The sequence below is a fragment of the Oncorhynchus mykiss genome, chromosome 1, assembly GCF_013265735.2.
Source record: "Oncorhynchus mykiss isolate Arlee chromosome 1, USDA_OmykA_1.1, whole genome shotgun sequence".
Classification (NCBI taxonomy): Eukaryota; Metazoa; Chordata; class Actinopteri; order Salmoniformes; family Salmonidae; genus Oncorhynchus; species Oncorhynchus mykiss.
The window spans coordinates 80,035,286-80,058,352 of NC_048565.1; the positions used below are offsets into that span (position 1 = coordinate 80,035,286).

The 23,067-nt window shown below is 44.2% G+C and overlaps 1 protein-coding gene across 7 annotated transcripts; it reads right to left on the reverse strand.

Moving 5' to 3' along the window:
- On the reverse strand, window positions 1-23,067 carry LOC110530250 (atlastin-2). Of its 7 annotated transcripts, XR_005052967.1 has the most exons (15): window positions 22,912-23,067; window positions 17,663-18,039; window positions 11,687-11,830; window positions 11,397-11,501; window positions 11,179-11,229; window positions 11,017-11,073; window positions 10,797-10,889; window positions 7,432-7,570; window positions 4,884-5,011; window positions 4,713-4,769; window positions 4,534-4,605; window positions 2,566-2,997; window positions 2,203-2,217; window positions 1,581-2,078; window positions 1,155-1,292 (listed from the first exon to the last, which is right to left on the reverse strand). XR_005052967.1 is itself a non-coding variant. In XM_036986390.1 (14 exons), the coding sequence occupies exons 1-14, from the start codon at window positions 22,982-22,984 to the stop codon at window positions 1,959-1,961; spliced, it is 1,860 nt and encodes a 619-aa protein (XP_036842285.1). In that variant the 5' UTR covers window positions 22,985-23,067; the 3' UTR covers window positions 1-1,958. The 7 variants fall into 7 exon arrangements, 5 of the variants coding, with proteins under 5 accessions (XP_036842285.1, XP_036842277.1, XP_036842295.1 ...); XM_036986390.1 differs by having other exon boundaries at window positions 1-2,078; window positions 11,687-11,827; XM_036986382.1 differs by having other exon boundaries at window positions 1-2,078.

Consider the following 23,067-nt stretch of genomic DNA (forward strand, 5'->3'; position numbering starts at 1 on the left):
GTAGATTATCGATTTTAATCAATAAGGTCAATGTACTTGTTTATTGAAAAATAAATTACAGGAAGTGATTTAAAAAGACAATCTCGACCCACTCATCAAATTCCAGAAAGCTTTGTCCAGGGTGGAATCTAAATGCTCTGGCCTAGTTTGTTTATGTACCGGTATAGTAGATCACAGGAAAAAAATGCAACTAAGACCAATCACAAAACATTCCTTAAACCACACTAGGCCAATCAACAACAAAAAAAACACCCCGCCAACACTATAGAATTTATACAAAGTGTAAAATGTGTCATACATCATTCCCTATTTTATTTTTTTTAAATGAACTGTAACAACTGCCGCGTTCCTAGGCGAGACAGTTGTGGATGGAATTGGTACAAAAGCGTTGACCTAACTGATATCATTAGTGCTGTATTGACAAGAAAAACTAGATGTGCAATACCATTGATCACTCCCACTGTCCTGTGGGTTTTCAAGAAAGGCAAATTAATGAAACTGTCTGAATTACATTCCCCTGCTAAGCACAATAGATTGAGCTCTAGGGCCTATTATAGTGCTATGCTGTGTTTGTCTAATACCATGCAGTAGATAACACTGGTAGGTAGACACTAAAGCAAGATTAAACATCAGTATCTTAAAAACAACTAAAGAGGCTCAAAGGATTTCAAAATCCACCCCTGTTAACCAAACAGTATCAGGAGAGAGGGTAGGAACACCGGCTAGGCTATAGTATGCATGACTATGCAGACAGTTCATCTTGCAGCCAATGGCACACCATCAAAGAGCTGTGACTCCCTGAATTAACCTTGAAACCAAGCAAGTGCAATCTGCTTAATATGACAACACTAAAACCGGGTCAGCAAACCTAACACTTCATAATTTAAAATCCTGACATAGGTGTATATGGGGGGGGTTGCGTGTGAATCAGTCAAATTGTGGTAAAAGTGAGAGCAGACCGGCAACTACTTCTTAACTCACTGATTGTCCACCTTCCAACAGGGGGGATCCAAGAGTAGAGTAGCCAGCAGTAAGACAGGCCACTACAGCAGACAGGGAGGCTGGCTGGGCCTGTGCAGGGTAAACTTTGGTTTGCACAGTGCCACAGTCCTAGGATTTAGCACTGAGTGAAGGGGTGGGGTGAGTGGATGGTAGAGTAATAGCAGGAGGGGTCAGTGTGACTTTAATTTTGCGTGCTGTGTGGCTTGTTCCGTCAGACTGGCTCTGATGGAGTTAACCACAGTCTGTCTAACGTTATCCTCCATATATTGCGCACTCAGTGGCTTCAACACCTGGAGAGGAGGGAAGAGGAGAGCACAAAGGGACATGACATGAGACGAAATCAAATCAATAGAAATGAAAACATGAGGACAAATGGAGGGGGAAGAGATTCTGTCCAACATACAGACTGAAAACATGCATGATCATTTAAAACATCGCAAAAACTAAACTCCAATCATGGCAATTGAACAAATGGCTAAAACAAAAACCTATGAAAAATGTAGATGATTTAAGACTAGTCAAGTCAATTCCAGTTGGCCTGCTGTGATTACAATCAGAAGAGTAGGGAGAGTGCCAACCTGCATCCTACATGGAACAGAGTGAACTACGCAGACACAACCTGCCTGTAATTAAGACCGGCCACAACCTCCCTGTAATGACAAACAGACCCCATAGGCCACAAGGTATGACGAGCAGAATGGCAAATGAACAAATGGATTAAAAAATACAATAATTGTTGAGATGATTTAAGACTAGTCAGTAGGCCAATTCCAGTGGGCCTGCTGTGATTACAATCAGAAGATTAGGGAGTGCCAACCTGCATATTCTACATGTAGAATGAACTAGGCAAACACAACCTCCCTGTAATTAAGACCAGCCCCATATGTCACAAGGAATGACAAGAGTGGACTGCAGATGCATTTGGAAATAAAGAGCCAAGCAGCTAGCCAGAAAAGTTAGTGAGTCTTCTTGTCATTGTTGTTTGAGGGGAGTCTCTTTCTCTGCGTTGCTGCTGATGGTAGGAAAGAGTGCCACGTGATTCGACTCCTGGCCAACTCAAAGAGTTTGGAAAGCACCTGGAGACATGGGAGGTGAGGAATTAGCAGAGAAGAGCGGCAAAATCAGGGAAACAACCAAACAGACAGAAAACACAGTGCACTGAACCAGGAACATAGGCACGAAGAGAAACCTCCACCTCACCTTTCTGGCAGTCATCTGAGGCGGAGAGGAGAGCAAGATCAGATTAAAAGAAGAACAGATCGGGCAGGCTGATTGGATGGTAAAGGAAAAAGGCTGGTAGCTCATTGGATAGGGCTGGTGAAGGATAATGCGATTGAGTTCAGGGCTGATGGGGAACTATAGGGCCACTAGAAATCTGGACTCTGAGGGGAAGGAATCAACATCACAGACGACAGTGGAGAACATAAAAAATTCTCAGCTTCACATGGCTTTGAGTCACACATGCTAAATAAACATATACTTCCTGCATCCATACTTATATCCTTAATAGAAAAATCTATGAAAACACAAAACACCTTTATCCACAGACATATCAGTACCCACCTGTTCCCAGAGTGTCTCTGCCAACAGGTCTATGATGGTGCCCACATCTCTGAACTCCCCTGAGTATTTGACGTAGGCCCACATGCAGAGAGTTATGAGAGCCACGCCCATGACCAGGTTGGCCAGCACGGCAATAGTGTTCATTCCAATGAAGCCGGTCAGCCCTGAGACGATGTAGGTGGTGAACATGACAACGAAGAGCGTGGCGGGTGTGCGCGCAGCGTAGAAGATGTTCTTGCCCTCGTTGTGCTTATGGAAGTTGGAGTAGGCCTCATCCAGCTCGCCCTCCAGCTGCTCCTGGTATTTCTTGCAGAAGTCCTCCCCTCCCATCTTCTTCACAGAGCGGAACTGACGCACCGAGCACTCCTTGAACTCCTCATGGCAGCGTTCCAAGTCTGCAGGGGCAATGTAGGGCTTGTCCCCTCCACACACCTAGCAGGGAAACGCCACATTTCAGAAACCAAAATGATTACTACACCGACTAACAAAGACTAGTGGCAAAAATATTACCTCTACGACTGACCTCATTGGTTACATTTGTGTTATAACAATTTATATTTTATTAGGATCCCCAATAGCAACACCTAGTCTTACTGGGGTCCAACACATAACAAAAAATACATTAGACAAGACTTTACAGTTCACATACATTTAAAAACATTAACATGTAGTGTGCGTGAGTACAACAGCAATAGTAAACCAATCTGCTTGGAATGTATGTACCTGTAGATAGTGCATTTGGAAAGTATTCAGACACACTCACTTTTCCCAAATATTGTTACAATACCCCCTTATGCTAAAATGGATTAAATTGCCCCACCCCCCAATCTACAAACAATACCCCATAATGACAAAGCAAAAACAAGTTTAGGCATTTTTGCAAATGTATTAAAAATAAAACTAATCACAGTTCCAGTATTTAGACTTTGTTGAAGCACCTTTGGAAGCGATTACAGCCGAGTCTGGGTATGAGGCTACAAGCTTGGCACACCTGTATTTGGGAAGTTTCTCCCATTCTTATCTGCAGATCCTCACAAGATCTGTCAGGTTGGATGGGGAGCGTCGCTAAACAGCTATTTTCAGGTCTCTCCAGAGATGTTTGATCGGGTTCAAGTCCGGGCTCTGGCTGGGCTACTCAAGGACATTCAAAGACTTGTCCTGAAGCCACTCCTGTGTTGTCTTGGCTGTGTGCTTAGGGTCATTGTCCTGTTGGAAGGTGAACCTTTGCCCCAGTCTGAGGTCCTAAGCGCTCTGGAGCAGGTTTTCATCAAGGATCTCTGTACTTTGCTCCGTTCATCTTTCCCTCGATCCTGACTAGTCTCCCAGTCCCTGTCGCTGAAAAACATTCCCCACAGTATTATGCTGCCACCACCGTAGGGATGGTGCCAGGCTTCCTCTAGACGTGACACTTGGAATTCAGGCCAAAGAGTTAAATCATGGTTTAAATCAGACCAGAGATTCTTGTTTCTTATGGCCTGAGAGTCTTTAGGTGCCTTTTGATAAATTCAGGTCTGTCATTTGTCTTTACTGAAGAGTGGCTTCCGTCTGGCCACTACCATAAATGCCTGATTAGAGTGCTACAGAGATGGGAGAACCTTCCAGAAGATCAACCATCTCCACAGAGGACCTCTGTCACAGTGACCATCGGGGTCTTGGTCACGTCCCTGACCAAGGTCCTTCTCCTCTGATTGCTCAGTTTGACCGGGTGGCCAGCTCTATGAAGAGTCTTGGTGGTTCCAAACTTCTTCCATTTAAGAATGGAGGTGGCCACGGTTTTTGGGGACCATAAATTCTGCAGAATTCTGCAGTACCTCTCTCCAGATCTGTGCCTCGATACAATCCCTTTTATTTAATACATTTTAGAATAAGGCTGTAACGTAGAAAAATGTAGCAAAATGTGGGAAAAGGGAAGGGGTCAGAACGCACTATACATTGTTCGTGTAACAAGCCAGGGGTGAACAAACCTACCATTTCCATGCTTCTGCTGTAAGTGTCTTTTCCTCCAGCAACTGCTGTAAGGTTGTTGGCTTCAGCCGTTGCCTAGGTAACAGAGCACAGTCAAATACAAAGAGGGTTTGAGCAAGATAAGAGAAAACCCCCCACAAGCTTGCTCAAAACTTATCAATGTGGATCAAACCAGTACATACCTGTAACATTGACTTAGGATGAGGAAGCTCCTCCCCTTGATAGATCTTTATATAGGCCTGGGAAGAAGACGTGGAGAAAATGTGTTTTCTATAACTTCAGTTGTGACGAGAAGTTAGGAAGTTTCAGGCATTTAAAGTAGTTTATAAGCCATGGGAGAACATAGTGCTGACCTTAAAGTACTCCACTAGATCTCTGCAGGTCACTTTAGCCCCTCCAATCTCCTTCTCCACCAGGTTCTCAGGAGCCAGCAGTAAGGGCACCAGATTGCCCAGTGCCTCCTTAAAGTCATCATCAATGTCTACACAAAGAACACAGCCAGAAGCATAGTAAAGCCAAAGAATGTCTCCTCCAGGGGTTAACTATTTTCTTAAACTGCCTCTCCACCTCAGTATTAAGAAAAGAGTCTGGGAGTCACTGAGGATGGGATAACGTCAGGTGGAAGGGAAGTGAAGTATTGGCGGAGGGGGGATGGAAGGGGGTTAGTGGAGTATGGAGGATGAGTGGAAGGGGGTTAGTGGATTATGGAGGATGAGTGGAAGGGGGTTAGTGGATTATGGAGGATGAGTGGAAGGGGGTTAGTGGATTATGGAGGATGAGTGGAAGGGGGTCAGTGGATTATGGAGGATGAGTGGAAGGGGGTCAGTGGATTATGGAGGATGAGTGGAAGGGGGTCAGTGGATTATGGAGGATGAGTGGAAGGGGGTCAGTGGATTATGGAGGATGAGTGGAAGGGGGGTCAGTGGATTATGGAGGATGAGTGGAAGGTGGTTAGTGGATTATGGAGGATGAGTGGAAGGGGGTCAGTGGATTATGGAGGATGAGTGGAAGGGGGTTAGTGGATTATGGAGGATGAGTGGAAGGTGGTTAGTGGATTATGGAGGATGAGTGGAAGGGGGTTAGTGGATTATGGAGGATGAGTAGAAGGGGGTTAGTGGAGTATGGAGGATGAGTGGAAGGGGGTCAGTGGATTATGGAGGATGAGTGGAAGGGGGTCAGTGGATTATGGAGGATGAGTGGAAGGGGGTCAGTGGATTATGGAGGATGAGTGGAAGGTGGTTAGTGGATTATGGAGGATGAGTGGAAGGGGGTTAGTGGATTATGGAGGATGAGTAGAAGGGGGTTAGTGGAGTATGGAGGATGAGTGGAAGGGGGTTAGTGGAGTATGGAGGATGAGTGGAAGGGGGTTAGTGAAGTATGGAGGATGAGTGGAAGGGGGTTAGTGGAGTATGAGGGGGGTGCAAGGGGGTTAGTGGAGTATGGAGGATGAGTGGAAGGAGGTTAGTAGTGTATGGAGCAGGTTGGTGGAGTGGTGGAAGGGGGTTAGTGGATTATGGAGGAGGGGTGGAAGGGGGTTAGTGGATTATGGAGGATGAGTGGAAGGGGGTTAGTGAATTATGGAGGATGAGTGGAAGGGGGTTAGTGGAGTATGGAGGATGAGTGGAAGGGGGTTAGTGGATTATGGAGGATGAGTGGAAGGGGGTTAGTGGATTATGGAGGATGAGTGGAAGGGGGTTAGTGGATTATGGAGGATGAGTGGAAGGGGGTTAGTGGATTATGGAGGATGAGTGGAAGGGGGTTAGTGGATTATGGAGGATGAGTGGAAGGGGGTCAGTGGATTATGGAGGATGAGTGGAAGGGGGTTAGTGGATTATGGAGGATGAGTGGAAGGGGGTTAGTGGATTATGGAGGATGAGTGGAAGGGGGTTAGTGAATTATGGAGGATGAGTGGAAGGGGGTTAGTGGAGTATGAAGGGGGATGGAAGGGGGTTAGTGGAGTATGGAGGATGAGTGGAAGGGGGTTAGTGGAGTATGGAGGATGAGTGGAAGGGGGTTAGTGGAGTATGAGGGGGGATGGAAGGGGGTTAGTGGAGTATGAGGGGGATGAGTGGAAGGGGGTTAGTGGAGTATGAGGGGGGTGCGTGGAAGGGGGTTAGTGGAGTATGAGGGGGGTGCAAGGGGGTTAGTGGAGTATGAGGGGGGTGCAAGGGGGTTAGTGGAGTATGACGGGGGTGCAAGGGGGTTAGTGGAGTATGGAGGATGAGTGGAAGGGGGTTAGTGGAGTATGGAGGATGAGTGGAAGGGGATTAGTGGATTATGGAGGATGAGTGGAAGGGGGTTAGTGGAGTATGGAGGATGAGTGGAAGGGGGTTAGTGGATTATGGAGGATGACTGGAAGGGGGTTAGTGGAGGATGAGTGGAAGGGGGTTAGTGGAGGATGAGTGGAAGGGGGTTAGTGGAGGATGAGTGGAAGGGGGTTAGTGGAGGATGAGTGGAAGGGGGTTAGTGGAGTATGAGGGGGGATGGAAGGGGGTTAGTGGAGTATGGAGGATGAGTGGAAGGGGGTTAGTGGAGTATGGAGGATGAGTGGAAGGGGGTTAGTGGAGTATGGAGGATGAGTGGAAGGGGGTTAGGGGAGTATGGAGGATGAGTGGAAGGGGGTTAGTGGAGTATGAGGGGGGATGGAAGGGGGTTAGTGGAGTATGAGGGGGATGAGTGGAAGGGGGTTAGTGGAGTATGAGGGGGGATGGAAGGGGGTTAGTGGAGTATGAGGGGGATGAGTGGAAGGGGGTTAGTGGAGTATGAGGGGGATGAGTGGAAGGGGGTTAGTGTAGTATGAGGGGGGTGCAAGGGGGTTAGTGGAGTATGAGGGGGGTTCAAGGGGGTTAGTATATAGTATGGAGGGTGGAAGGGATTATTCTCTGCAATGGGAGGCCTCACCTTTTAATCTGCCGTCAAACATGGGGTTGGTGGCCACTTTGAGGCCGGGGTGGGGCAGTAGGAAGCAACCGATGTTGGAGAAGCAGGAGTGGATGTGTTTCCTCACGGTCTGCAGTTCCTCGTGCTGGTTCTGTTTCACCTGTAGAAAACACACAGCTGTTACATAATATCCAAGACACTGGTCTGTTGTCTAAAGCACAAGTTTAAAGGACAATTCCGCCACTTTATAATCAGTTATGCTGTTTGTATATATGTACTACTGTAAGATTTAACACACAATATGATTTTATCATTTGTTAGTCATACTGCACAATCCTCGTTTCAGTCATTTAAAAAAAGTTTCTGCATTGTCCTCTTCTACTACAATTCCCAGGGTGCATTTCATCTCCATGACTTCCTGACGGGCCACCCCCAGGAGGTGAGGGTAGGTAGCAACACATCTGCCACACTGATCCTCAACACTGAAGCTCCACAGGGGTGCGTGCTCAGTCCCCTCCTGTACTCCCTGTTCACCCACGACTGCATGGCCAGGCATGACTCCAACACCATCAGTTTGCAGACGACACAACAGTGGTAGGCCTGATCACTGACAACGACGAGATGGCCAGGTCTCTGACCTCCCTATAGGCTGTGTGGTGCCAGAATAACCTATCCCTCAGCGTAACCAAGACTAAGGAGATGATTGTGGACTACAGGAAAAGGAGGACCGAGCATGCCCCCATTCTCATAGACTGGGCTGTGGTGGAGCAGGTTGAGAGCTTCAAGTTCCTCGGTGTCCACATCAACTAACTAGAATGGTCCAAACACACCAAGACAGTCGTGAAGAGGGCATGACAAAGCCTATTCCCCCTCAGGAAACTAAAAAGATTTGGCATGGGTCCTGAGTTCCTCAAAATGTTCTACAGCTGCAACATCGAGAGCATGTCCCGACTGGTTGCATCACTGCCTGGTATGGCAATTGCTCGGCTTCTGACCGCTAGGCATTACAGAGGGTAGTGTGTACGGCCCAGTACATCACTGGGGCTAAGCTGCCTGCCATCCAGGACCTCTACACAAGGCGGTGTCAGAGGAAGGCCCTAAAAATAGTCAAAGACCCCAGCCACCCCAGTCATAGACTGTTCTCTCTACTACTGCATGTCAAGCGGTACCAGAGTGCCAAGTCTAGGACGAAAAAGGCTTCTCAACAGTTTTTACCCCCAAGCCATAAGACTCCTGAACAGGTAATCAAATGGCTACCAGGACTATTTGCATTGTGTACCCCCCGCCCCCCTCTTTTTACACTGCTGCTACTCTGTTTATCATATATGCATAGTAACTTTAACTATACATTCATATACATACTACCTCAATTGGGCCGACCAACCAGTGCTCCCGCACATTGGCTAACCGGACTATCTGCATTGTGTCCTGCCACCCGCCAACCCCTCTTTTTACACTACTGCTACTCTCTGTTCATCATATATGCATAGTCACTTTAACCATATCTACATACTAGATCAGCCTGACTAACTGGTGCCAGTATGTAGCCTCGCTACTTTTATAGCCTCGTTACTGTATGTAGCCTCTTTTCACTGTTGTTATTTCTTTACCTACCCATTGTTCACCTAACACCTTTTTTGCACTATTGGTTAGAGCCTGTAAGTAAGTATTTCACTGTAAGGTCTACTACACCTGTTGTATTCGGCGCACGTGACAAATACACTGATTTGATTTTGGAATGAGATGTTCGACGAGCAGGTGTCCACATACACTACATGGCCAAGAGTATGTCACCAATGACATGAACAATCAACTGCATTACACCAAAAAAATTAAATTAAGTTAATGTGTCTGATGCTGGTTAGCTAGCATGCTATTAGAGCCAAGTTCCTCCAGTTTAAAAGTATTTTGTAAGGTGTTCCAAGACGATGGCGCAGAGTACATAAAAGCCCTTTTACCAAATTCAGTTCAGACATTTGGAACAGTTAGCAGGATAAAGTCCAGCGAACGAAGAGAGTAGCCACCACATTTCTGAACAATAAAAATGCCCAAATAAAAAGGTAGTAAACCCAAAATGGCTTTGTAAATAAAAGTATACCAGTGACTGAGCCTACGAGTGACTAGAGAAGGCCAGCCAACCCTGGTATACAAAGTGCAGTGGTGCGTAAGGGTTTTGCAGTTTAAGATAAATCTCAAAGTGCCATGGTAAAGAGTGTCAATTGATCTCAAACACAGAGCGGAAGCATTCATATATGACGTAGCATTGTGATAAAGCCGCTCTCACGACACTGGAAGTTGAAAGGAATACGACTTTTAGATCGCAAAAACGTCTATCATCACATGTGAGAGTTCAATACTGGCCAATGTCATAACACGGGAGGCTGTCTTCTCTCGAATTAGCCACTGATCATATTTTTGCGATATTCCTACCACAAGAAATGTGTAATTTAACAGAGGACACATGTATCCTATTTGTCTGCCTCTTCAGTCCAGGGTGCTTTGCATGGTGCGATTGCAAATGACATACTCCACTCTGTAAGGCACATTGATCTGCAGGTTGAATGTGGTGAGATTGGAGATTCCTAAACTGAAAGCTGTAAAATTATTTAAACAAACTGCACTAACTAGCTACTTCACATGCGGATATTGACTTATTGTGTGTAGCTACGTTTGCTAGCTAGCTAGCCCATAGAGCGAGCATTGCGGGTTTTGTAGTCGACTTGAGCTGCAACAGATTTCCATAACGATTTTCATGTTGCCACCAACCTTGTTAAATGGACAAAATGAAACATTTGTTCACCAAAACAAAAATCTCACATGTTAGTGTTATATAACACTGTATATTATACGAATCAGTGGTTTTGGGTGGATTTGTCCTTTAAAAAAGGGAAAACAATCCAAAAGTAACCATAATCAGATTTGTTAAATCCAAAAGTTACATTTCTGATAAATTTGACAGTAACTAATGTATCACATTTAGAAAGTAACCTTACAGATCATCCACTAAAAGTGATACTGCACGCCACAGGAGGTTGGTGGCACCTTAATTGGGGAGGACGGGCTCTTGGTAACAGTTGGAGAGGAATAGGGGGAATAGGTGGAATGGTATCAAATACGTCAAACACATGGTTTGATGCCATTCTATTCGCTCCGTTACAGCCATTATTATGAGCCGCCTTCCCCTCAGCAGCCTCCACTACTGCGAGCGTCCTTCCATTCACAGAGACACTGAACAAAATTCATATTACAATTCTGCTGAGATAATTTAGTTCAAAACTGTAGTGGAAATTCCCCTCAGAAAAAGCCACACTGGACTAGATACTAGGTTTAAATATGGAGGAGCCCATTCTAAATGATCCATCATGGGCCCCATTCTCCAGACCTACCTGCAGTCTCTTCTCTAGAAAGCGTTTACCTCCCTCCAGTCCATAGTTGTGCTCATATGGATAGCTCCAGTCTCTGATGAGGAACATGAGAGACTGGAACACAACACAGACAGGGTTACTGAGAGAATGTGCTCAGGGAGGACAAATGTGCACATCCAAACTTTGCATGTTGAATATATTGAAGAAACAATATCCATGTCAGTCCAGGACAGTAACACACCTGGAAGGGTTTTAGATAGATTTCCTCCAAAGCAAGCCGGCCGTATTCTGTGAAGAGCTAAACAGAGAGAAAATAATGTTAGTCATAGCCTTAATATTGTTTTCAAACACACCAACAAATGTCTAATGTATTCATTAAGATGGGGAGGAATAGTGTGTATACCTGGAGATGCTGAAGATCATCCTCCTGAATATTCTGGGACAAGTTATACACCTGAAAAGAATTAGACCATGAAATATCCTTTGTACGTAGGCCAGTTCTTGACATCAACCAGCCCTTTCCATCCACAACACACCGTTAACTCAACTGGCACAATGTGTGCACCTTTATGGGTATGTAATCAAACAGTGAGAACTCAGTCAGGTCCATCATAGACTCACCTGTACAGAGCTGGTCATGGTGCTCAAGGCAAAAACCGTTGCACAGTCCTTTATGGTAGACTGGCTGTCGAAGGCTCCTTGTGTATCCACTAGCAGAACAGCAACCTGTCAAGGGTTAGGATATTACAGGTCACCTTTAGGTCATTAACATGATGGAAATCCACTTGAAGACAGTACAGCCAGTATGAGCGGCAGGGATGGACATAAGATCATACACAAAACACGACTGTGCCACTGTGGTGTTCCTCTCAATGTTAATAACAGTGTGTGTGTCACAGAGTAGGGCTCACCTTGCTCCCATCCGGCTTGTTGACCACAAACACCTGACTCCAGACCTGGATCCCTGTGGTCTCCCTCTCACAGCCTCCTCTCCAGCTGAACCCTGTCAGCGGCTCATCATCAGCCCCAACCCACGAGTCTGACTGCTCCTGCTGCTGTGACAGGAGAGGGGGGTACCAAGACAGAGAGGGAGTGAGTGGTCAGTATAGGAAACAAGTTATTGATTCCCGTAGGCAAGTGTGTGATTCATATCGGCAATGTGGAAAGAGTCCAACAGTAATCAAAGGAAGGAATAGGCATACTGCTATTTCTTACATGCATTTGCAACTTATTACCACTGGAGGTCCCTGTGGTATCACATTCAAACCACTGGTGTCCTGAGATCAGGGTAATTTTACACAGCCTATGCCAAACGCAACATCATGTCAGACTCATTTTAGTGTAGGCAGTAAAAAAGACAAAGAAACTTAAGTCTGAAGAACACCTTTAATAGGATATGAGCTGCTGTTGTGAAAACAAGTCCGTTAGAAGTGTGCGCGCATTACTCTACCAATTCATTACAGGGCTGGTCTTAATTCCAGGGAGAGCGTGGCCTACGGGGCTGGTCTTAATTCCAGGGAGAGCGTGGCCGGTCTTAATTCCAGGGAGAGCATGGCCTATGGGGCCGGTCTTAATTCCAGGGAGAGCGTGGCCGGTCTTAATTCCAGGGAGAGCGTGGCCTATGGGGCCGGTCTTAATTCCAGGGAGAGCGTGGCCGGTCTTAATTCCAGGGAGGGCGTGGCCTACGGGGCCGGTCTTAATTCCAGGGAGGGCGTGGCCTACGGGGCCGGTCTTAATTCCAGGGAGGGCGTGGCCTACGGGGCCGGTCTTAATTCCAGGGAGGGCGTGGCCTACGTGGCCGGTCTTAATTCCAGGGAGGGCGTGGCCTAAGGGGCTGGTCTTAATTACAGGGAGAGCGTGGCCTAATTATACAAAATGGTATGCTATATTTCATGCCTAAAAGGTATTACTTAACAAGTGAACCTGGCTCTGTCTACTGGCAGCATTCCGAAGCAGAAGAGTAGCTTAACCATGCCTGGTGGTGATAGATATCACACAGCTATTAAAATACACATCCTGCAGCAGTGTTAATACAGAGATAATAATCAAGTGCTAATAAACAATTTATTTTATATTTAACTGGGCAAGCCAGTTAAGAACAAATTCTTATTTTCAATGATGGCCTAAGAACAGTGGGTTAACTGCCTTGTTCAGGGGGAGAACGACAGATTTTTACCATGTCAGCTCGGGGATTCGATCTAGCAACCTTTCGGTTACTGGCCCAACGTTCTAACCACTAGGCTACCAAGGATAGCACAGCGCTATTAAAACAAGGATAGCACGGCGCTATTAAAACCTGTTGAGTCTATGGGGGCGCTATTTCATTATTGGATTAAAAAAATGTGCCCGTTTTAAGCGCAATATTTTGTCATGAAAAGATGCTTGACTATGCATATAATTGACAGCTTTGGAAAGAAAACAGTCTAACGTTTCCAAAACTGCAAAGATATTATCTGTGAGTGCCACAGAACTCATGCTACAGGCGAAACCAAGATGAAACTTCAAACAGGAAATGAGCAGAATTTCTGAAGCTCTGTTATCCAATGTCTCCTTATATGGCTGTGAATGCACCAGGAACGAGCCTGCACTTTCTGTCGTTTCTTCAAGATGTCTGCAGCATTGTGACGTATTTGTAGGCATTGGAAGATTGGCCATAAGAGACTACATTTTCCAGGGGTCCGCCCGGTGTCCTTTGTCTAAATTGGTGCGTAATCTTCAGTTGCGGTCATTTTCTCCTGGGATTCAAGACAGAAAGCACACTTCCACTAACGATATATAATTGAAGAGATATGTGAAAAACACCTTGAGGATTGGTTCTAAACAACGTTTGCCATGTTTCAGTCGATATTATGGAGTTAATTTGGAAAAAAGTTTGGCGTTTTGATGACTGGATTTTCGTTTTTTTTTTGGTAGCCAAACGTGACGCACCAAACGGAGCGATTTCTCCTAAACAAATAATCTTTCAGGAAAAACTGAACATTTGCTATCTAACAAGAGTCTCCTCATTGAAAACATCTGAAGTTCTTCAAAAGGTAAATTATTTTATTTGAATGCTTTTCTGGTTTTTGTGAAAATGTTGCCTGCTGAATGCTAATGCTAATGCTAAATGCTACGCTAGCTAGCTACTGTTACACAAATGATTGTTTTTCTATGGTTGAGAAGCATATTTTGAAAATCTGAGATGACAGTGTTGTTAACAAAAGGCTAAGCTTGAGAGCTAGCATATTTATTTCATTTCATTTGCGATTTTCATGAATTGTTAACGTTGCGTTATGGTAATGAGCTTGAGTCTGTATTCACGATCCCGGATCCGGGATGGCTAAGTGCAACTGGTTAAACAAGGATAGCACGGCGCTATTAAACAAGGATAGCACGGCGCTATTAAACAAGGATAGCACGGCGCTATTAAACAAGGATACAACAGCGCTATTAAACAAGGCAGGCTTCAGATAACCAGCTTTAGTTCTGTCTCTTCCCTCTGAGGACATTAACCAAACAGTCCAGTCAGTCAGTCAAACTGCCACACACACACACACAGAAGAGCAGACTTCTCTATCCAGCAGGAAATGTGACTGGAATGGAGTGTTCAAATTCTAGGCCGTAAAAGAGAGTGATCAGACACCAGGAGGGAAATTAGGTTGGCCAGACCAAGACCCCAAAATAGCACCTGCCTGGGACGTAATTACAAAGATATCTAAAGGGTATAACCCGCTGGAGACTAACATGGGGGGAATACTCAATCTCTGCAGTTCCTTCTGTTTTTTGGGGACTGGAGTTGTTGCTGTGAAAGAACTTAGGCAACACAATCAGAGCAATCCTGAATACCTGACCCTGGAGGCGATGGAGTGCATTGTCTCTCAGAACAACACTAGCAATCCCTGCTCCTCTGACCCCACTGTAACCTCAAGTTTACTTCTCCTATGCATCTGTCCTCAGATCATTCAGTGGGTCAGATAGTGCTTTTTGAAGTTCAGTAACACAGAATAAAACCATTAATAACAGTTCCATCATGGTAGTGACTTCCCATTAATGCTTATCACTTATTAATAACCATCATTTATTTCACAACTTTAATAAAATATTTCAGGTGTGTGTATTACATGTTTTATTTAATGACTATTACTTAATTCCAAGTCATCATCTCAGCTCTATAGTGCTGCTGCCTATTTTGTCTAACAAAAATCACTATTTTGGAGTTCTTCAAAGAATACCAACTATAAAATCACTTCGATCATGCAATCTCAGGTAGAGATACCATGCAAAGTAAAAGACCGGACAAGGATACGTGCAATGGATTATGGTCATTGTAGTTAATTACCACGTTGTGTGTGCTAAACTATGTAGAATATTGGCCTGTTGGAAACTACAACTCCCTACTACATCGCATTGTTCAGGCTGGATCAGATTTATCTTTAGAGAAACTGTGATATGCGCATTGAGCTCACAGGAAAACACAATGGAATTCAAATAATTGAACAGACATTGGTCTATTGGTTGCTTAAAAAAATAAATAAATTCAGTTCATTGCTCAGCACTAGTGACAGACCTTGAGAGGAACAACAGACCCAGGCAGGCAGGGAAACTAGCAGCAGACTACACAGTGAGAATGAGTTTGAGGCAGCTATAACTATATAAGACAAAGTTTTCCCAAGCTTCCAGACCTATAATAACGCTTTGTGGTCTGTAAACTGATACTGGCCCTGCAATCGCTGGCTGCTGCTTGGCTGTCCTGATGGAGGGCATGACTGACTGTCCTCTTCCTCACTCTCTCCCTCAGATTCAAGTCATCAGTAGAAATATTGATTATACATCCATGTTTATTCAGTGCCGAGAAAACACCAGACATTCCCAAATCTAGGCCTATAGCTACATAAATATTTCTCAAAGTAAAAAAAAAAAAAAAAAAAAAAAAAAAAAAAAAAAAAAACAGTATTTCGACACATGGTTCAAGACAAATCCTTGACAGTGGACACATTAACATAACCCCTGGAAGCAGATTAGAAAGTTGCACTGGAATGTAGTGATGCGGCCTTGGTAATGTATGCCCTTCCCTTGGGAAGCTCTTGTCCCAGAAACTGGCAGAGAAATTCATATTTCAGCAAAAGGAATGCTAATGAGACAAATTGCTTTTGAACTACAGTATGTGAAATGACCTGAAGACAAGGCTAATTATCTAGCAGTCTAAGAATGGAAAATGCATTTGGCTAAAAATAAGATGTCCTGAAGGAATCACACTACTAAATTAATCCCAAAGGAAAGAATAACTACTAACATCCATTTAGAGCCATTAGCAGACTTCCTGTTTCATCAACCCCTAGATGGACATTATGTAAAATCAGCCAGGTAACACAATCAGGTCAGTAGGTGGATAATTCATCTGGAAATCCAAGACTAATACAGGGTTTATTCAGGATCTCCAAACTGCTTTACAAATGTTGGTATTGAAGCGACAACCCAGAGATTTACCCTGAAAAGGTTAGCAGCGTTACTCAACACCTTAGAATTAACCCTACGCCCAGGGGTGTGTTAATGACATGATAATAGATTGTTGATGCTGCCAGAAAGTGCTTTTAACCACAGTTTTTCCAGCTAACAGACAGTTCAATTGGTTCTTCCTTTTAGCACAGCAAAAAGCATTCAATCTGATCTGCCCAATGAATGATTGAGAAATATCAGTATTTTGTAGTGAATTGTCTGTACTGTAGGTACAGTGCCTTCAGAAATGACAATTGATTAAATTAATTTTCCTTTAAATTAAAAAAAAAAAAAAAACCTCTACACAAAATACTGTCAAAGTAAAATAAAATGTCATACACTTATGAAAAATAAAACACATATCTTGATTAGATAAGCATTCAACCCCGAGTCAATACATGTTAATCACCTTTGGCAGCGATTACAACTGGGAGTCTCTGGGTTGTTAATCATGGTTGTTGGTTGGTTGTTAATCATTGTTAGACAGCAATTATCAAGTCTTGCCATAGATCATCAGTCTAAACTAACTAGGGCACTCTGGAACATTCAACGTCTTCTTGGTATGCAACAACAGTGTAGATTTGTCCTTGCGTTTTAAGTTATTGCCCTGCTGAAAGGTGAATTTGTCTCCCATTGTATGTTGGAAAGTGGACAACCACGTTTCCTCTACTTTACTCTAATATATAAAAAATTCCCTAGTCCTTGCCAATGACAAGCATACCCATAACATGATACAGCCACCACCATGCTTGAAAATATGAACAGTGGTACTCAGTGATGTGTTGATTTGCCCCATCACAGGTATTAAACTCTGTAGCTGTTTTAAAGTCACCATTGGCCTCAAGGTGAAATCCCTGAGAAGCTTTCTTCCTTTCCGGCCACTGAGTTAGAAAGGACGCCTGTATCTTTGTAATGACTGGGTGTATTGATACACCATCCAAAGTGTAATTAATAACTTCACCATGCTCAAAGTTTTTTTTTTTTTTTTTTTTAAACCCATGTACCAATAGGTGCCCTTCTTTGCAAGGCATTGGAAAACCTCCCTGGTCTTTGTGCTTGAATCCGTTTTTGAAATTCACTGCTCGATTGAGGGACCTTACAGATAAGTGTGTGTGGGGTACAGAGTCATTCAAAAAATCAGGTTAAACACTTATTGCATGCAACTTATTTAGTAAATTTGTACTCCTGAACTTATTTAGGCTGGCCATAACAAAGGGGTTGAATACTTATTGACTGAAGACAATACAGCTTTATATATAAAAATACATTATATTATGGGGTATTGTGTGCAGAGTGCCAATTTTTTATTATATTTAACACATTTTAAATTCAGGCTGTAACAACAAAATGTTGAAAAAGTCAAGCGTTTTGAATATTTTCTGAAGGCACTGTATATGTGCACCTGTTCTCACCTGGTTGAGCATGTATCGGAGCATGAAATCCAGCAGGAAGGACTTCCCCTTACGGAAGGCCCCAGCCACTGACACCACCACCACATTAAGGTCTCTGACATCCTCCTGCAGTAAGAGCTTCTCCAGAGCCGCCGTGTCCAGCTCAAATTTGTGGTCGTCTTCGTGAGCCAGGACAATCTGGATGGGCCGAGCCTTCTCCTCCACCACCACCTCTTCTACAGGTTGCTCCTTGACAGGACTCTGATCGGCAGCAGTCAGCTCTGGGGCCTGTTCCCACTCCTCGTCTGTCTCGCTATCCGCCTCTGCCCGAGGCGCCATCCTGGGAGGAGGCTTCCGATCTGGCAGGGACAGAGGAACATCTTCCACACCACCCGCACCTGAGAGAGAGAATAGGACACATGGTGTCATGACCTTAAGAGCAGGGAGAGAGTGCACATGGTGCAATTCAAACTTTACACATCACAAGGACAATATAGAGAAGTGTCAGGGTCCTCTTAATTTTTTTTTGCCAATATTCTTATCATCTTAGAGGATTCCAGCATCTGAACTTCCATCAGGCATTGTACATATTATAGGCCATTCCATGACAGTTCCTGGCCATGATATTTGTTGCCGGCTGCAGAGGTTGACAAGGGAACAGGACTCCAGCGGGTCTTACAAGTCCTGCGGGATTCCAGCAGGAATAGGTGGGAAGTTCTTAGTCAAGTTTGAGTGAAGTCCTAGAGTCAAGTTTGGGACAGGAGAGGAATAGCATGTATTGTGTGGAGCATTTAATAAAATAATATATATATATATATATATATATTAAAAAGAGCCTACTATACACCGAGTATACAAAACATTAGGAACACCTGCTCTTTCCATGACAGACTGACTAGGTGATTCCAGCTACAACCAGGCTTGCCCTGAGAACAGTATTGGTTTCTGCTAACGCTATGCGGCCACAGAGCCGGGACAGACAGGCCAGTAGCTAATGGAGGAAGTTATTTCTGATTTCTGAGCATTAAAATGAACATGGGACGGGAGTGATTTTTATCGCGATGGGACCGGAAAGTTCCGGGGTTATATAACTGTACGTGAAAAAAACGGTACAGGACAGGAACGAATTTGCACTCCTGTGTCAACCTCTAGCATGACGCCAGTACATTTCCACAGGCCTGCAGTGCACACACTTGGGTATTAGGAAACATATCTGAGAAAGGGGGACAAAAGCCAGTGGTAATTATGAGACGAAGTACTAGGCCTACAAATGGGTCATATGTGGGTCAATGTCTATAGCATCTACACTGTGCAGTAGCCTCTTTTCTATGTCCAAGCCTGTAGGTATTTCACTGTTAGTCCACACCTGTTGTTTACCAAGCATGTCACAAATACAATGATTTATTGGGCTATGACATCAAGGAGCTCAACATTACAAAATAAGCAAAAGCATTTCAAAAAGCTTTGTTTGGTCTTTTAATCTTTCGATGAAAGGGTGTCTAAAGGTAGGCGTTCCCCTCCAGGTATGGGAAATGTCCTCTACATCAGAGATGTCCCTCCCCATCACACTAGACAGACACCCTGGGAACTGGTATGACAAGTATCAACCAAAAACTGCTATCAACCAAAAACAGTTGTGTCAAGGAGACCCTTGGAGAGGTATGGTTCACAACACAAAGCAAGATTCCAAGGAAAAACCTTATTCTCCCCATTATGACATATCCTTCCTGAGCTGACAGTCCTACAAGACATGTGACTTCAACATATCAAAGAACAAACACTTCGTACCAAAACTCAGTGAGGATTTGGTCTAAGGCAGGTTTGAGGGCTTGCCGCAAGGCTGTTCTCTGCAGACGGCAAACAGCAGTGGGCTGACTGGGCTCTATGGCTGATGCCAGGAGAGGGGTTGCCGAACAGAAGGTATGAGAGAACAGGACAGCATTCTCCAGAGAAGAGCTTACACTGGAGAGGCATCCTGCTGATTCTGGCATAAGCCACTGTGGGTTTGAGACTGCTAGATAAACACTACCAAAAAATAAGTTTAAAAAAGTAAACAAAATCACAACAAGACAGGTTATGAATTTATTCTACAGCTAGACGGACATCTATGTCAGACATCAATGCCAGAGTTCCTTTTTAGCCGCAGTGACACTAAAGCTGAATTTAAATACCCCCAGCTCCTGACACCTCAGAATCTCCCCCACATGGGCAGACGTGAAGTTTACACCAGTCCAAATAATGATGAGCTGCAACACGCGCATATTAGCATAATAGCAGGTCAGGACAGGAAATGGAAGAGTCCCCGTGTTAATCGGGTAAAAAGGTAATCTACTGTAACTCGTGGCCAGACTGCTCCTAACTTTACTCACATATAGACAACTGTACTAAACGTCCAACATCAGTCCAGTGTAAAATTGACCATAACCCACACATAGGCCCCTCTATGCAAGTGTCCAGCAAAGCAGGGAATAAGAAACAGTAGTCAGCAAAATTAAGTGGCAGTGGTGCCATAGGAGAGACCGAGACACTATTCTGCAGGGACTGGGCTGGGAAGTCCAATCCCCTCATCCTTGGAGAAAACAAAGCCAGATCTAAAATTGGCAGGCTTATTTATCATTCCTTATCTTGCCACAGTTCTCTCCTGTTGCATCTGAAACAGCCCTGATCCGGGTCTCTGGCAGGCCATGTATGAAGCCAGTCTAGATCTACATCTGAAACAGCTCTCTTTACTCTGTCCCTCCTCTCCTTCGTCGTGACACTGCGGACTGGTGCCAACTCCAAGAGACGACTCCCTCTCTGGACCGGAGTCAAGCAGGGCAAATGTTAAACTGCAACAAGGGATCTGCACACCAAGGACAAAGTGCAGCACCACTGGGTGTTAACTATTGCCACACAAACAAACCCAGCTGTATTTTGCACTGATACAAGAGTCATGTCACAAAACTAAAGGATTTGAAAGACCCCCATTACTAAAGTGATGTCAAAAATAACACCTTCCATTTTCCTGTCGACTGATTTCTGTATACATTAACATTTCAAAAACAACATTACCCAAATAATTGTACCAGATTGCAACTGTTGTTCAGTGAGAGATGTTAGCTAGGGGTGTTGGGTAGAGGTGCAAGGGAATTTCCCCATGTGAAACCAAGACTAGGCCAGCTGAGGAAATGGAAGGCTACACATAGCTAGCCTATATCACATTACAATAGAGTTGATGATGGCTGTTGCACCTGACCTGACAGAGGGAGAGAAAAAGCATCTGGTGTTGTTCGTTCCTTGCATGAGTCTGATGCAAGGATACAGAATGGGCATGCAAAACCACATGAGCAAAGCTTTTTCTTTTCGATATATTAACATTAGGCCTAGTTGTCTAACTGGGTTTGGAGGGTTTCAGTTAATCTGCAAGAAGACAAACTATTCCAAGAGTGGAATATTGGTTTCAAGGAAAAGCCAGAAAGTTGAAGTTCCTAGCTAACATTAAAACAATAAGAAGTTCCTGGTTGTCTAAATCCAAAAATGAGAGTTCAAACATGTGCCGCCGCTAAATCTGCTAAATCCTTCTCCTGATTCTGCCTCGACCAAACTCTCCTCCCTTTCCACATCCTATGACTCCTCCTGTCCCCTTTCCTCCTGGCCGGCTTGGCCCTGCCCATCTACGCCATGGCTGAGGGCAGCAGACCGAAAATGGAGGAAAAATAAACTTCCAGAGGACCAATCATCCTTTCACGCCCTCCTCTCTACCTTCTCTTCTGCTAAAGCCAATTCTATCAATAAATGTCAAGCTTCTTCCTCTAACCCTCCTCTAACCCTTCCACCTTCTCCTCCCTCCTTAATCCTCCCCTGCGGACAACTTTGTAAACCACTGAAAAGAAAGTTGACGACATCCGCTCAATTCGACCTTTGCTTTAAAAAGCAACTCAAACAACGCATGTAAGAATGACCTAAAGCTATTGAATTCTACAGTGCCAATATACTGTGTTATTTAAGCAATAAGGTACGAGGGGGTCTGGTATATGGCCAATATACCACGGCTAAGGGTTGTTCTTGGGCACAACGCAAACTGTGCCAATATATCCTCAAAGCACCAGCTTCCAGGGCATTATCCAACTGGGTCACCAACATATTTAAATAATGATTTACATATTTTAATTGAAAACGTTATTTAAGACTAGTTCGCGTCCATAGATGCAGAACAAAAAGACTGAACGACTGGATCGAGTATATGGCAACCGAACCGATAGAACCGATAGAACGAACGACCAGTCGGCTTTGGTAGCAACCCTACATTTGTGTCGGGACTATCTTGTTGTAGGATGAAATAGTATGAATACCATACTGTCTGGCAACGTTCTTATCCCTTGCTTGCTAGTTAGCCAACTATGGTTAACTTACAGTCACGTCAAACAGAATAACATTGAAGTAGTCGCATTTGCATAAGCTGTTTTCTAGTGACATTTATGTGGATACAGCCATAACGATAATGATGCGCGATTTCACCTGGCATAGAAAATGTGCTCTCTCGTCAGGACACTTGTTCAGAGGAGCTAGCCAAACAACACAGCTAACACAATCACTTCAAACTGAAGCTGGAAAGACTTCAAACTAGCTGCACGTCGGTTCGTTTTACCTGTTGTTTTCTATTGATAGTTATTTGTATATGTCCATAACAATTATGTTGATTCATCATTTCGACTGGCTGAGAAAAGCTGCCGACCTGTCTCTCATCCCAACTCGTTCATTATTATGGGACAGCTGTTGAGACCGACAGCAATCCGTTAAACCAAATGTTAGCCTAAAAGAAATGCGAGATAATGTCTAGATGTTTTTTATAGTAGAGATCAAGTTGATAAATTGCCTGGCTGGGTTTATGAGACAGTGGATTGCTTAGTCAGATGGAACAGAGTATAGGCATTTTAATGTCATAGATTTAGCCGATGGTAATTTGTGGAAGAGACACCGGCTGGAATGCGGTTTTAACCAATCAGCATTCAGAATTGAACGGACCATGGGATAGACGCAACACTCGCGGTCCGAAAATGACAGACCCGGCCAGGTGAGAGTAAGGGCTGGCGGGCGAGAATTAGCCAGCGAAATTAACTACACAAAAACGTTAAACCCTTCACTGGCTGGGTCCCTGTAAAAGTAAACACATACGTTACTATCTTGGCTACTGGAGGTTACGGCACTCCGGACGCCGAACGAGGTTCATGTAACAGTCAGTCTCAATATTACTATCCAGTTCCACATATTCTCCTCAAATTTAAAATTACCTTCGTCAAAGACGTGTCTTTTGCGGTTTTGTTCGAAATGATTCCGTTTCCTCAGCCCGCTAACCTCGGCCATCTTGTCCTATTTAAAATAATCCCACGTAGTTGCGTCAAAGAACCCTTCTTCTTCTTTGGGATTGTGTTGTTGGATCGCATCCA